Source organism: Ambystoma mexicanum, chromosome 1q (assembly GCF_040938575.1).
Source record: "Ambystoma mexicanum isolate Mex_15411 chromosome 1q, UKY_AmexF1_1, whole genome shotgun sequence".
Classification (NCBI taxonomy): domain Eukaryota; kingdom Metazoa; phylum Chordata; class Amphibia; order Caudata; family Ambystomatidae; genus Ambystoma; species Ambystoma mexicanum.
In genome coordinates, this window is record NC_090922.1 from 1247916286 (window position 1) to 1247931123 (window position 14838).

The 14838-nt window shown below is 44.4% G+C and overlaps 1 protein-coding gene across 13 annotated transcripts in view; it reads right to left on the minus strand.

The window, feature by feature from the left end:
• The window catches only part of NFIA (nuclear factor I A), a 1239884-nt gene that overhangs the window by 375133 nt on the left and 849913 nt on the right, over window positions 1–14838 (minus strand). For all 13 annotated transcript variants that reach the window (XR_011290794.1, XM_069642058.1, XM_069642053.1 and 10 more), the window contains exon 3: window positions 3657–3722. Coding sequence is in view for 12 of the 13 variants with exons in the window: in XM_069642058.1 (XP_069498159.1) it covers window positions 3657–3722 (66 nt within the window). In the remaining variant the exon portion in view is untranslated. The remainder of the gene's footprint in view (window positions 1–3656; window positions 3723–14838) is intronic.

The following is a 14838-nucleotide window of genomic DNA, read 5'->3' on the forward strand; positions in this document are numbered from 1 at the left end:
ACCTCCTCAGAGGTACACGTTTTGATAAAGCCTTTTGGGGTTTTCAGGTCTTTGTCAATGGTAAAATTGGCAGATTGACAGATCTTCCAGTAGGCAGCAATGAACAAACCCAAAAGGTGTATTTTCTCACGCTTCCTCAGTTTTCTCCTCCACTAACAAAACAAAATAGTGACTTGACGGTTCAGTACTGTATCAGTCGGGCGGGGGGGTAGAATAGTGGTTCACATGGGGGGTTGGAGGACCACATCGAAGGGCTTTAAAGTTGTCTCAGTGACCAGTCAGGATTTCTGCTGTCCTTTCCCTCCTCCCCTCGACTCCTTCCCACCCGCTCTTCACCAAGTTGGAACAAAGTTCCTTTTCCAAGCGGTTGAGAGTGTGATGATGAATGGAGTGGAATGGGTCCCTCAGCAGGAATCGGAATCAAGTTTCTACTCAAGATTTTTTATAGTCCCAAACCCATAAATGCAGTCCTGCACAACGTCAGCCTATATAGCGCAACACAACTTCTGCCTACCCACAAAAAGCTTGTATCCTTGTTCAGTGAGCATACATATGGGCAGGCAAGTGATCTGAAGAATGCCAACCTCAATTTCTGTATTCTCTCTCAGCAAGGGGCCTTTCTAGTACTGCATGCGTCCATTCACGCTCAGGCTGGGTTTTTTCCAAGATGATGGCAGCCGGTGCCTTGTAACTTCACTGCAAAGCAGCTCAGTTCTACTCTTACTTGGACGATTGACTGTTCTTACACTCCTCAGGCAGAAACACTCGCTCCAGCTACTTCTGGACCTCCTATTCAGTGTACCCTAAGAAGCCTGCCCAGATGACCTTGCATGTCCCGTTTCCCACTGGCTTCATCTGGAACACAGAATAGTGAATAAGAATATGAATAAGAAATGTTGGCTCACAAAAAGGTTATTGGGCATTATACATGCCTCAAAATTAGCAAACTTCAGCTTCACCTGGGAACCTTGGGGCTGCACGCTTAGCACCATCAATCTGCGATTCTCACAGTTCATCATGAAATCCAAATCAATTTTGCACTGGTGATGGGGGTACTCTTTCTTGAGAAGTCCCCATCAATGACAATCATTATGGATTCATCCCTCCTCTGCTTGTGTGAGACTGTCCTGTGTTATGAGAGTGCCCCATTCGAGCAGGTTCCCAGAAGATCTCCTGTGGCATCGTGGGAAGGGTTACCCTTCCTCCCAGGGAATCAACGGAAAGCAGCATCCTGGCTATTGTCTCACTGGAAGCAGTCAGTGCAGACAGCCAGGTAAGCCAAAAATATACATGGCCTTGACATCACTGACTCTGCACTCACACAGTAGATACTTGTGATATAAAAGTGTTAGGGTTTTGAAAAATCTATGATCTTACAAGAAACATATATAGCGTTTTCTTACCCTGTCACCAGGCTGATAAGGCAACAACTCTTACATTTTAGCTCAGGGGTGCAGAAGTTAAATTGCTGCATCTGGCTACAGTAACTTTGGATAAAAGGCGCATTCAGGGATGCACATGTGATATTTAAGCCTGCTCTGTACCATTGAAGAAAAACAGAATTACATGCATCATTTTATATTTATATAAATACATATATAAAATAGGGTTTCCAGACCGTAGGAGACTAATGCAGCAGCGGTATTTACATGCAATATGATTTTAGCATGGAGCTTCATGAAAAATGAGGGGCTGATTAGCAGACTCCCCTCTTAGGAACAGAATTACATGCACAATTTTATATTAATACAAATCAAAACAGCTAGGGGTTTCCACCCTCACCAGATGAAACTCTGTATGGGTCTTGGCTGGAATCATTGTACTGGAAGAGAGGAAAGATGTGGAGAACACGTGACATTTTAAAAACACAGCCAGAATTGGGAAATGGCCTGGAGGGGCGGGGGGTGACAAGGACATCTTCTTATGACAGTCCTCTCCTCGCAATGCATGCACAAGGAGAAAACTAGGTTGGTAGAAATCATTTGAGTTGTTATTGTTCGATTTGCCACCCATAGGCACGGAATATGGTGTTATCCACACTTCTAATATTCTCCAACTTTGACAACTGTTCTCTCATCTCCAGTGATGGCTCATGACATATGGAATGTAGTCGATGCTGAAATGTTCCATTGTTTTCTCTCATGGCTCAACATTCCCCACTAGTTTTCGCTGGCACAGAGCTGGGTAGGGCAAGCATCTTGTTCAAACACAGACTACAGCTTCTTTCATCAAGGCTACGTCTTGCCTTACTACTGCCCTTTCCCATTGCCTGGTTGGGGTGGCATGAATGAAGATGCACTTTTCAGAGGAAACTCGCCCCTTGTGTAGATCTGCAATCTAAGTTATTTAGCACGTTGTATTTATATGCCCAGGTTTGCAGAAGGCTGCTGTTGAAACTGATCTTTTACACCATAATCATATCCACAATGTCAATGATTTTCTTTTTACACAAAGATGGACAAATATGACTGTCTATACATTTAAAAATCTTTTTAAAGTGGTACAAGTTATTAATTGAAGGTTTTATGATCGTATAAATATAAAATAGCATTCTCTGCCAAAGGTTTATCAATGTGAAGTAAAAGTACTTTTACACCCAAGAGACTATCATAGAACGTAAACCTGTTCCAAATTAAAGGGGCGTCTCCAAGACAGACTGGAAATTGAAACCTCAAACAAAATAGAGTAACATTCAGGAAGAGCCCAAGGAAACCTGGAGGCTGGATCCTCTTGGACACAAACAATTGGAGAGAGTCCTGACATCCAAGAAACTCCATGTTGTATTTGGTTAACTATTCGGACCTTTATATAATTAAATGTTGTGAACCAGTAATTTCTTGGGAATTTCCACCTAATATTTAACAATATCTTTTTTATGTGGATTTTCTGTGATAGGCTGTACAGATAGTGTTAAATAAAAATGACTGGTACTGATTGAGAATTTAAAAAAGGAATGTAACACATCAAGGGGATACAATCAAAAGTCTACACGAAATTGGAATTAAGTTATAAAGCTCAGCATTGATTTCAAAATGCCTCCAGATATTATGTAGACCAAATTATTGACATTTAATAAACAATATATGGAAACAAACAAAATGTTGGAATTACAGAGAGTTTTTGCTGATTTTGTGTAACTTCTTGCAAGCTGATTTGTACTATGAAATGTACAAACTTCAACAAAACATACATTCTAATATTCTTCTCAGTGGATATTTCCCCCCAAATGTTTGACAAAGGTTGAAGCTTTTTAAAGGATGTATATCAAAATGTGCTATTAAAAAACGAGTCAGTCAATAGAGTTTGGGGTCCATCAATGAAAGACACCAACACATTGTACAAGCCTAATAGGAATGCATACTTAACAGCTACTACTTTACTTCTGAAAACCCTCCATTTACATGCACACATTATTTGCCTAAACCATAATGCAATAAACAATTAGCTGGCTCTTCAATCAGAAGCAAACATGAAACAAACTGCAACAAGTCTGAATAATGCTGTATATTCATACACAAATCAAAAAATACACTCAATCGAATAACTCAATAATTCCAAAATGATTTGTGCCATTGAATTATAACCTAATGATCTACATTTTAAAAATTAAGATTACAAATACATGTTTATTTACATTAACAGCAGCTACTTCTTACCATTTTCTGGTTGGTCTTTCATATCGGTGTCACTTTGCTGGCTGGGACTATCCGATTGACTTGAATCTAAAAGAAAAATGGATAGATCATGCAAACAATGTCACATTGTACACACGGAAACATCATATAATATTAATTTAGGCTAGACATGACATTGTCATGTCCAAGAGCTAAAAACGATGTCAACTGGATCAAAGGAATGTGCAATAAATAGTGGCAGAAAAGAAATGTAGGAATATATGAAAAACACATCCCCAAGATGATGTTCGGCAATTCTTTAGGTTGTTGCCTTTTGGCGGCCTTTTCAATCCGCAGAGCCTCCTGAGAAGCAATACACTGCTTTCTCAATAGGTGTGTATTAAATGTACTTCTCTGTTAAGTTTACTCCAAAAGGTTTATGAAACACAGGTTATATATAGTCTGAAAAGGACCTTGCAAATACAAATCTCAGATCAAAACTAGGTTTACAGTCCAACAGATATGTGAACATTACTATTGTCCTTTTTATTTGTTTCACTGTATCTTAAAATGGTATGCCACCAGGAGACATGTTTCATACATCATTACCTTTCGTAAAACAACACTATAGGGTTATAGAGAAGTGGGCCTTAAACTCAGGTCCGGCTTAGGTATGGATGGTCTTTCTTGAGCCCACCTCAATCTATTGAATATCTACTGCTTTTATTGCACCTGTACTACCCTTCGCCCAGCAGTCAGAGTCGCATCTGCCCACTCGGCGGCTTTCTATCCGCTCACTAAAAATATACACTGGTTAATGGAGGTGCTTAGTAAGCGGTTTAATGCACGGGGGAGGGCCCACGGTATAGGCTGCCGAATTCAAGAAGACGGACGATGCTGTTGGAATGTGCATGTCTGCCTAGTGACAGAGCATGCACCGATTTCATGAGTATTAGGAGCCTAGAACCATGGATGCTACAAATGTGTTGAGTTTATGGTTTATCATTCTCTGAGTGGACAGTGCATATTGTAAAAATAACTTCTCTATATTCCCATTACTAACTACCGCTCCATAATGGAATTGCCATTTAGATCTCCCATTGGAGTATTTCTCAATTATTATTGTGGAAAAGGACAAGGTATCATGCTTCTTTCCGCTTCCTCATACCTTCCATGGGATGTAAGTGGAATATTAAAGTAAACAATGATCTATAGTTATCCGTACCCTTACCAATACCTATACCGATGTCATATGTAATGTATGATATATGATATATGGCATTTGTAACGCGCCTATACACAAGTGTTTCAAGGCACGACGAGGCAAGGGGGGGAACAAGGTGAGAGACAACGATCCTATTAGGCCAGTTGTCATTCAGATCGCGCAAGTGCAAGGGTAGAGGGGAAGGGAGAAGTGCAAGGGGGGGGAAGGGAGAGGGGAAAGTGCATTACAGGGTTAATAGCATACAGGAAGAAAAAAAAACAAGGGCCAACTAGTGGCAGTGCGAGTAAGTGCAGATAATTGCTGGGATGGGGGTGCTGTGGGATACAGACGCAGTCCCGTAGTGCACGGGGTGCCAGGGAGTCAGTGCAGGGGAGTGTGGCTGGGCCAAGGACCGAGAACGGCGAGTGGCCCAGTTGCAGATTCAGTGCAGTTTCAATAACTTTAGCAGGGGAGAGGGGGAGAGAAAGCAGAGACGAAGAGGAAGGTTTTGAGGTGCTTCCGGAACCGGAGATGGTTCTCCTCAAGTTTCAGGGAGGCAGGAAGGCTGTTCCAGAGGGAGGCCCCTGCAACGGAGAGAGATCTGCCACCAACTCGTTGTTTGGAGAAGCGGCTGACCCTGAGGGAGTTGGAGGCAGATGAGCAAAGAGCTCGAGAAGGAAGACATTTAGGAAGAGAGAGTTGAAGGTATTTTGGCCCAATGCCCCAAAAGACCTTGTGGACAATGCAGAGGGTTTTGAACTTGATCCTTGCAGTCACTGGGAACCAGTGTAGCAATTTCAGTCCTGGAGAGATACGGTCCCTGGGCTTGAGGCCAAGGACAAGTCTCGCAGTCCTGTTCTGGATGAGTTGCAAAGGGCGGAGAGTAGAGGCAGGCAGATTTAGATAGAAGCCGTTACAGTAGTCAAGCTTCAAGAGAACCAGGGCTCTAGAGACAGTGAGCTTCTGGGGGAAGGAGAGGAAAGGAAGCCTACCTCTGAGGAGGTGTAGCTGATAGTGTGACGTCTTAGAGACGTCAGATATGTGAGGAGAGAAGGAGTGTGTGGAGTCGAAGATGACCCCGAGGTTTTTTGCCTTGCAGGTAGGAGCAGGAAGAGGGCCAAGAGAGGCCGGCCAGACAGCTGCAGGGAAGGAGGGAGTGGGTGTGCCGATGAGTAGAATCTCAGTCTTACTGGCATTAAGGCAGAGGTCATTGGCGGCGCACCAGTCCTGGATAGCAGAAAGACAGTCAGAGATGAGGGAAGGAGAAGAAGAGGCCGAGGGTAGCCTGAAAATGAGCTGGGTATCATCCGCATAGCACTGAAAGTAGGGGCAGAGAGCGGCGATGCGGTGGGCGAGAAGTGCCAGATACTGGTTGAAAAGCCAGGGGGAGAGGTTAGAACCCTGGGGGACACCACAGGTAGAGAAAAAGATGTCAGAAAGGAAAGACCCAAGTTGGACCTGGGAGGGTCTATTGGAGAGGAAAGAGGTCAGCCACGCCAGAGCCCGACCAGTGATACCCAGGTTATCACAGAGACGGTTGAGCAGGATGGTATGGTTGACCGTATCAAAGGCAGAAGAGAGATCAAGCAAAATGAGAAAACAAGGAATGTTAGAATCAAGGTTCGAGAGCAGGTCCTCACTGATGTTCAGGAGAGCAGTTTCCGTGCTTCTGGCAGCTCTGAAGCCAGACTGATGGTCATGAAGAATGCCAACAGATTCAGCATGGAGATTAAGCTGGGAGATGGCCAGTTTCTCCAGGAGCTTGCCCAGGAAGGGAGTGATAGAGATTGGGTGGTAGTTAGTTGGGCAGGAGGGGTTGGAAGAGGACTTCTTAAGAAGGGGGTGCACAAGGGAGTGCTTGAGAGGGGATGGGAAGACTCCAGCAGCAAAAGAGCGATTGCAGAAGTCAGCAAGGGCAGGGGCCAAGGAGTCGATGTGGTACTTGATAGTTTTGGAGGAACAGGGGTGGACCTGTTTTGACAAGACTTTCATAGATCGGACTTGTCTCGAAACCTCGTCAGCAGAAAAAAGGGGAAAGGCAGAGAAGGGGAGAGGAGAGGTGGCTGCAGAAGGGCCAGAGGGAGAGCAGGGAATAGAGGGGGGAGGTGATAGGAGGAGAGTGAGGAAAGAATGTCCTGAGTTTTTGAGATGAAGTGAGAGGCCAGTGCTGAGCAGAGGGCCTGGGAGGGGACAGGAGAGGTAGAGACTGCAGCAAGGTTGGCCAGCTCCTTGCAGATTTTAAACAGTTCGGCCGAATTGTTAGATGCCGCAGAGATGCGGGCTTGGGTGTGGGCTCTCTTCTTGGAGAGAACGGAGAGCCGGTATTGCCTTAGGAGCAGGCGACAGGCCAGTTTGTCAGAGGATGCACATGAAGCACGCCATTTCCTCTCTGCCACCATGCACTTGCGTTTAAGGGTGACGAGATCCGAGTCATACCAGGAGTTACATTTGGCTTTGGGCTTCAGGCGGATTCTCATGACAGGGGCAAGGATATCAAGAGTATCAGATATAGCAGAGTGGAGAGTGAAGAGGGCTGTGTCAGGGTGGGAGTCAGCCGAAGGGAGAGGAGGGGGCGAGAAGGTGGCAGCAAAAGCCTCAACGGACACGCGCTTCATAGGTCGGAGGACCAAGAAGGAAGGTGGCAATGATGAGGGTGGCTTTGCCTGTGGGGTAGGGAGGGTGAGGTGGGAGGATAGGAGAAAGTGATCACTCCAAGGGAGGAGTGGAGAGAGGGACAGAGAGGGGAAGGTCAGAGGAGATCATAGCATCAAGAGTGTGCCCTGCAGAGGGGGAACAGGAGGCATCCAGGTGGATGTTGAAGTCTCCAAGAAGGAGGAGTTGAGTGGTTGAGGATAAGAGTGAGGAGGAGAGGTCCGCCCACTCAGAGAGGAAGGAGGAGATTTGACCAGGTGGCCGATAGATAGTAGCCACGGTAAGGGAATGGCTAGGAGAGAGAGAGAGAGTCGGCAGACAAGACATTCAAAAGAGGAGTAGATCTGCATGGGAGTAACAGTGGCAGGGATCCACTCAGGGAAGATAAGGGCCACACCCCCCACCCCCAACACGGTTGGGCCTGGCCACAGAGAGGATCTTGTAGCCGTCAGGTAAGTGTGTCAAAGCGGATGACAGAGCTGGCCGTGAACCATGTCTCAGTCAGACTGAGCACGTCAAGGTCCAGTTCCTCTAGAAGGCGGCAGATATCAGAGGAGTGTTTGACAGCAGAGCGAGAGTTAAGTGTGGCAATGTGGAGAAGGTTGCCATCTTTGAAGGACTTCCGGGGAGGGGTACAGATCAGAGGTACGCCCTGCGGAGGTGAGGAGGGAAAGAGAGAGGGGGCAGGGAGGGAGGGTGGAGGCAAGGTAGCCGAGGATAGCGGAGGGGGGACAGCAGTAGAGGAAAGGAAGTTGATGAGGCGCGGGAAGCGTCTATCAAAGAGGTGAAGGTTGGCCTGAGGGCCTTGGACCAAGACGGTTCCATTAGTATAGACATTAATGATGGCCTTGGAGGAGTGGAAGGAGGCCAAGAGGACATCCCAACGGGTGCCACCCTTAATGGGAGAAGAGGAGAAAGGAGAGAGCACAGAGACCATATGAAGGGTCCATAGGTCAGGTGAAGGCACGAAAAAGAGGATGTCAGTGAGAGTTTCCTTGGAGGAGGCACTGGTGTAGGTGTCAGCGATAGGGAGGCCTGGGTTGGAGACCAGGATGTCCTTTTTAAACTTTTTCCTACCAGATTTAGTGAGGAGAGCAGGATAGTCAATGGAGAAGCAGTTTGAAAAGATCGGTGAGATAGAGAGCACCATGGAATAGAAGGGAGTGGGGGGGTGGGGGGGTAGACAGGACAAGCGCAAGCGGACAGGAAGAAAGCGGCAAGCCCTAGTTTCCCACAAGTTCCGAAGAGTACGTAAGAAGCAATACTTCCAATACACACTCATAACGAAGCAGACCGAATGAGCCCTGATTCTGACTGTGTAGATGCACTTCTTCCTGATAAAAAAAATACAGGTGGCAAACCATAAAAAATGAATGCCTTTGATACCATCTTGCATAGCATCTTTTTAGTGTAGTCTAGTGCAAAAGACACATACATGCATCTATATTTTAAGTGAGGGGATGGCTTTTCCCCAGTTATTTACTTAAGGTTGACGAATTTCAGGATTTTTAAAAAGAGGTATCGGAATATATAGACATACATGCTGCCTCTCAATACGTTTTTGATTTTGGGCTGTTTTAAAGAGGTCACCAGGGGGTTTACCATTGAAATGGTAGTGAAGAAAATAAAGGATTTGATACAGACATTGAGGTGTGTCAGATATTTCACAGTTGTAGCGCTTAGTTGCCTAGAGGATGTGACTGAAGACAACTTTAAAGAGTAACCATGTACAACAACAAAAAGGAGAAAGTCGAGAAAGAACTGTTGAAATAAAAGAAAAATGCCGGGTAAAGAACATTGAATCTGGTGAGAGCATAATGTTGGCATGGTAAATTAGGAAAACAATATATTATAAAGCACACAGGAAAATGAAGAGGAACAGAATGAAAACCAATTCGATATAATGAAAGCATTCTGCAAGCATTTTGAGAAACTATCATAAATATTGTACCATCACAAAAACAATGGCAAGTTTTTATTCAAATTAGACCTGCCAAATGCATTGCAGGATGAAGCGATGTGGCTATGCAATGTAAAGAACTAGAGACAAAGTTTTGCATGGGAGAAAGCCAGGACTGGAAGGATTTCAAATAAACTAATTGAGGACCTCGTTAGCCCGAGTACTATGTGTACTCTTTAAACACGCTCCGCCAGAACATAAAACTACAGTAACATGGCAAACACAGCCATATATCAATAATAGTGAAACCAGGAAAAGATCCACAGAGTTGACAGTCATGTTGTCCATTCTCTTTTGTAAATCTGTGGTCTTGAGAGCTTTACTAATGAGGCAGTGCACAGGATTCTGCTTTGGTACCAAGAGGTGTTTATAGCAAATAAAGGGGCCAAGACGTAAGCATACACCACTTACCTTGCTATTCAAGATATGATTTCTAAATTAAATAAAACGTGAAGTACGTTCTGTAGATGCCAACACAGCGTTTGACACAGTGAGTTGGCAAACACTTTTGGCCAAACTGTTCAATGATGAATTTGGCTCTGATCTAATAAAAGCAAACTAGATCCTGTAAAAGGCTCACCTCCATGCAGGGAGGGGAGATTCCTTTGGGAAACATAAAAACAATAGGGGTCCAAGAAGAATATCTGGGTTCCTACTGCAGACAGGCTGTTTTCTAACAGAAGAAAATAGATTACCATTCTGGAAGAGGGGCATCAAAGATATTTCGGGGGTGCCCATCCCAGAGTGAGACTGAAGTGTGTTGCCTGGGAGCAGAGCAGACAGTATACAGCCTGAGCTGGTTCTGGGAGTAGCCGACTGCCCCTGCGGATTTCCAGAGAATGAAGAAAGATGTGCCAGAAGGAGCCAATAGAGAGGCCACCGTGTGCAGAATCCTGTTGCTTTGGGTGCAATAAAGAAGCATTAAAAATCAATAAATTGATACCATGAAAGCATACTTAAAAGTACAACTCCATAAGAATTTAGTATATAATTATAGAATATTGGCCTCTATTTAATGGAAATTAAACATTGCCTTTTAAATGTGAAACGAACCTTCGAGATTAGTACCAATTAAAACTCGTTTGCCCTTTTATGGCCATAGTTTAAAATAAGGGAATATAAAAAGGGGTTGGTTTCCCTTCTCCTCTGGTCCCTAGAAAATAGAGTCATTTTAAAATGACCATCTTTTAAACTACTTTCACATTTAAAACAACACAGAAGCCAATGTGTTTTGCCATAAGTGAATGCCCGTCAGTGACTTGCCGATTTCTACACTATTCCAATGTCTTAAATTTATGGCTGCACGATATTTCAAAAGAGATGTACATTGCATTTTTCAAAATATTTTAAAAAGCAACTTATTTCAAATGAGACTGTGATCTTTTATGTGCATGGTTTAAACAGTCTTATTCTGAATAAAGGTTCACCCAATGATCAAAGGGTGTGTGTTTGTTTAGATTGAATATTGCAAATGGAACTATGTCCTAATGGTTCATAAAGAGACAGAATTGGGCAGAGAGTACTTATTGCAAGATCGGGTGCATTATGCTTCTTTCTGCCAACAGTGTTTTAGTGTCTTCTTGTATTAAGAGTGATAATGCAATTGCCATTTATTTTGTGGCCTAATTAAAATAGAAATATATTGTTGCAACACAGCTTCTAGAATGTCTCAGAAGGTGAGAGTGAAATTAATGTGTGCAGACCATTGGACCAACCGGTGTCCAAAAAAGGATATGACATAATTGTGCGACTCTTGTTTGGTATGAGTTCATGTGCAAGTGAACTGGTCGATGGTGCAAGAATTTGAGAGACTATTTCCCCAAACTGCTTTTTGCATTGGATTCTGGCTCTAATGGAAGGATCTTGTTTCTTATAAGCTCCAATGAAGCACTTGACATGGTGATGATTTTTCTAACCTTTTATTTTACATTGCCTCTTGAGCCATTAGCATATATTAAAGGATAGTGAAAATTCTAACTATTTGCATGTAATAGGCTTTGACAGTGCCCGCATCATCTGAATCAGTCCTAATATTTTTTTTTAAGTTATTGATTAATTCGGTGCAGTGGTATGCTGCTGCAATTACATGAGTAAATTAAAAAAAATGTTGCAAAAGTAATTCTTTCAGGATATTAACAAAACTGGCACATGCAGTGGCAGGTCGCCCCAACAGATATCTAGAGACTAGGTTATTAAGCATGTGGTGCCTACCGCTGCACAGGAAAGCAGGATATTTCCAGATAGCAAAAATAGTGTCTCTTCTTAGGGGCTAATTAAAAGTTTAATAAAGATGCTCATTCCCCAGAAATGACTTTATATATTTGGTTGACTACCATTGTATGTCAAGTGGGGGCATACTTGAAATTCTTTGGGTAATTTTCCAATGTGTCAAGTACCTACTGACTTCCTATATCACATCTAGTTCAAAGTCACAAGGCTGGGAGTGAGGCTATATATCACCCTATGTTGAGTCCAGGATGGTACTGGAGAGTGAAAGGGCTCCACAGGTTGAACAGGACCAGACATATGGGGCGGACGGGGTTCTTTTCTCGGGGCTGAAAGGGTGCCTTTGCAGCATTCCTCCCTCTAGGTGGAGCCCATGGCAAGAAAACTCCTAGGCTTCTGAAGGTCTTCAAAGGAAAAGCGGAAGGACGTTAGGGTCATAGGACGTTTTAGCTGTGAGCAGTCCCTCGATATCCATGTTCGCCCTCATGGCAATAATGGCCTGGATGCTGAGGCGATCTTTCAGGCGCCACAGAAAGAATTACATTTACAAAAAGGAGCTTTTCCTATTCTGTGCTATTATGAAAATTCCAGCTGCAGCCAAGGTCTGCCAGGAAGGTATATCATTGCTAGAGATTCACAGCATTGCTCCGGCAGTATTCCTTTGCCACTAAGGTTAAAACTAAAGGCAGAAATGAAAGATTGATGAGCAGGTTTCAGCCTGGAAGCCAAATAGGTGATATTTTTCCAGTTCATCAATGTCTGCTTTGTAAAATCTTGTCAATTCAGGAAATAGCAATGCATGTAACTGACAGTAGATTATTAAATAACGATACTAAAGGTGTGAAAAATCACATGACTATGAAAAAGTGCAAAGGCTATAAGTATATTTATACTCACACTTCTGTGTATTATCTATCCTTTCTAGAGAATCCTATTTTTGTTGAAATCAAAAGGTTTCAATATATTTTGCTGATAAGGCAATAGCAACGGGTCCATATAAACAATTTTACATTTGCAAAACCCACAGGTAGATGAGAAAATGATGAATCCCAAATCCATGCGCGGAGAGTATGCTTCAAGCTATCTTGTAATGGTCCCTGATGAAATGAGGGGCGAGGGTTCTCCTCCAACGGGAAGTGGAAACATTCACTGTGGTATGCACTCTGAGAAATCCACCATGGGGTGTCCACAAGCTACACCTCCTCTGAGGTATTCTTCCTTGCCTCTCCTTTCCCCAGAAGCTCACTGTCTCCAGAGCTCTGGTTCTCTCTAGGCAACAGCCTCTTTCTAAATCTACCTGCCTCTACTCTCCGCCCATTACAACTCATCCAGAACAGGACTGCGAGACTTGTCCTTGGCCTCAAGCTCAGGGATCGTTTCTCTCCAGGACTGAAATCTCTGCACTGGCTCCCAGTGGCTGCAAGGATTAAGTTTGAAACCCTCTGCATCGTCCATAAGACCTTCTGGGGCCTGGGGCCTCAATACCTTCAACTCTCTCTTCCTAAATACCTTCCTTCTCGAGCTCTTCGCTCTTCTGCCTCCAATTCCCTCAGGGTCAGTCGCTTCTCCAAGCAACGAGCTGGTGGTAGATCTCTCGCTTCGGCTGGGGCCTCCCTCTGGAACAGCCTACCTGAAACTTGAGGAGAATCCTCTTCGGTTCCGTAAGCACCTCAAAACGTTTCTTTTCTCGTCCGCTTTTTCTCCTCTCTTCTCTTGCTGATTCCTGGCTGACACAGAAACTGTACTGGTTACCTGGCCACCCTCCGATCTCGGGCCCAGATCCACTCCCCCGCCAGTCGGGTCCTGACAACCCCTGCAATTGGCGACTGTTTTCTTTATCCCTACGGTCCCACTTCCTGCACTTGACACCGGACCTCTGCACTTACCCTTTCACTTGCCACCTGCTGGCCACACTTTTTTTTCCTATTGTTTATTATTGTTTATCTATTGTTCTTATCCCTTGTACTGCACTTTCCTCTTCCACTTCCCCTCCGCACTTCTCCTCCTTCCCCTCCCTTGCACTTGCGCGATCTGAATGACACCTGGCCTAGTAGGATCGTTGTCGGTCTTCCCCTGTTCCCCCTCCCTTTCCTTGTCGTGCCTTGAAACACTTGTGTATAGGCGCGTTATAAATGTCATATCATATTCTTTGAACAATGCCATTATTCATTTCTTTGATGTTGGAAGTAAAAGGGACCAAGAAAAATGATGGCGTCTGAAAGCAGGGCATTTGCAATGGGTTTAGAGACAATATCAAATACACGTGCACACCCAAGAAAATATGTGCACCTGTCTCTATCTCAGCGCCATCTTAGCGTTCAATTGGGTCCTTGTGTCAAAGTTCTTAACTGTGAAACACATGTCCACACTGTGTCCCTTTTCCATATTTACTTTTGTTACAGCTGTACATGCTCCTTCCCAAATAAGGATGGTTAATGACAGTCTAGAAAAGGGGCACAGTTGCGATTCGTACAGGTGTAATGTAGGACCCAATTCTTTGACCCAGTTTAATTCTTGCAATTTCAAAATACCACCCTCACTCCCTCTCAGTATTTTCACGGATGGCTCAAGAATTAATTCCAGTCTCAGAGGCGGTTCAAGGTTTTTATTAAATGATTTGGGGGGCCTATAGTCGTCCATCGCTCCCCCTCTCTCTCTCGTCTAGTGTTGCACTTCCACCCTAAGCCAGCAGTCCCTGGCTCCCCTCCAGGTTACTAAATACAGAAGATTGAACTTTAGTCTGCTTCTAGTGGTGAGGACCTAAAGGCAGAACACCTTACCTCACTAGACTCCCTGAGGGACTGCTTCCCTATACTATCCAGTGGTTAGTGCTCCAATGGGAGTGGAGATGGTGCCTTGTACTTGCGCAGTTTCATGCAGGCCTTTTCTATCACACACACACCCTCTCTTTCTTTCTACTCTTACTGTTTAGTCCCTTTGCCACACTCCTCCCACCATTCTTCTATCCCTTCGATACTTCACTCCTCATATGGCTTGTCTCCGCCCTTTGAGGTTATTCCTCCCTCTACAACTGCTGCTCCCTACTACTACTCCCTCCTCCACACTAGTACCCTCTTCCACACTTCTTTCCTTCCTGTTTCAGTTTTCATACCCTTCCCCTGTCCAGGTTTGGGTCCGTTTCTATCCAACTCACCTGGGCATGGGTGTAAATAGTGGGCTAA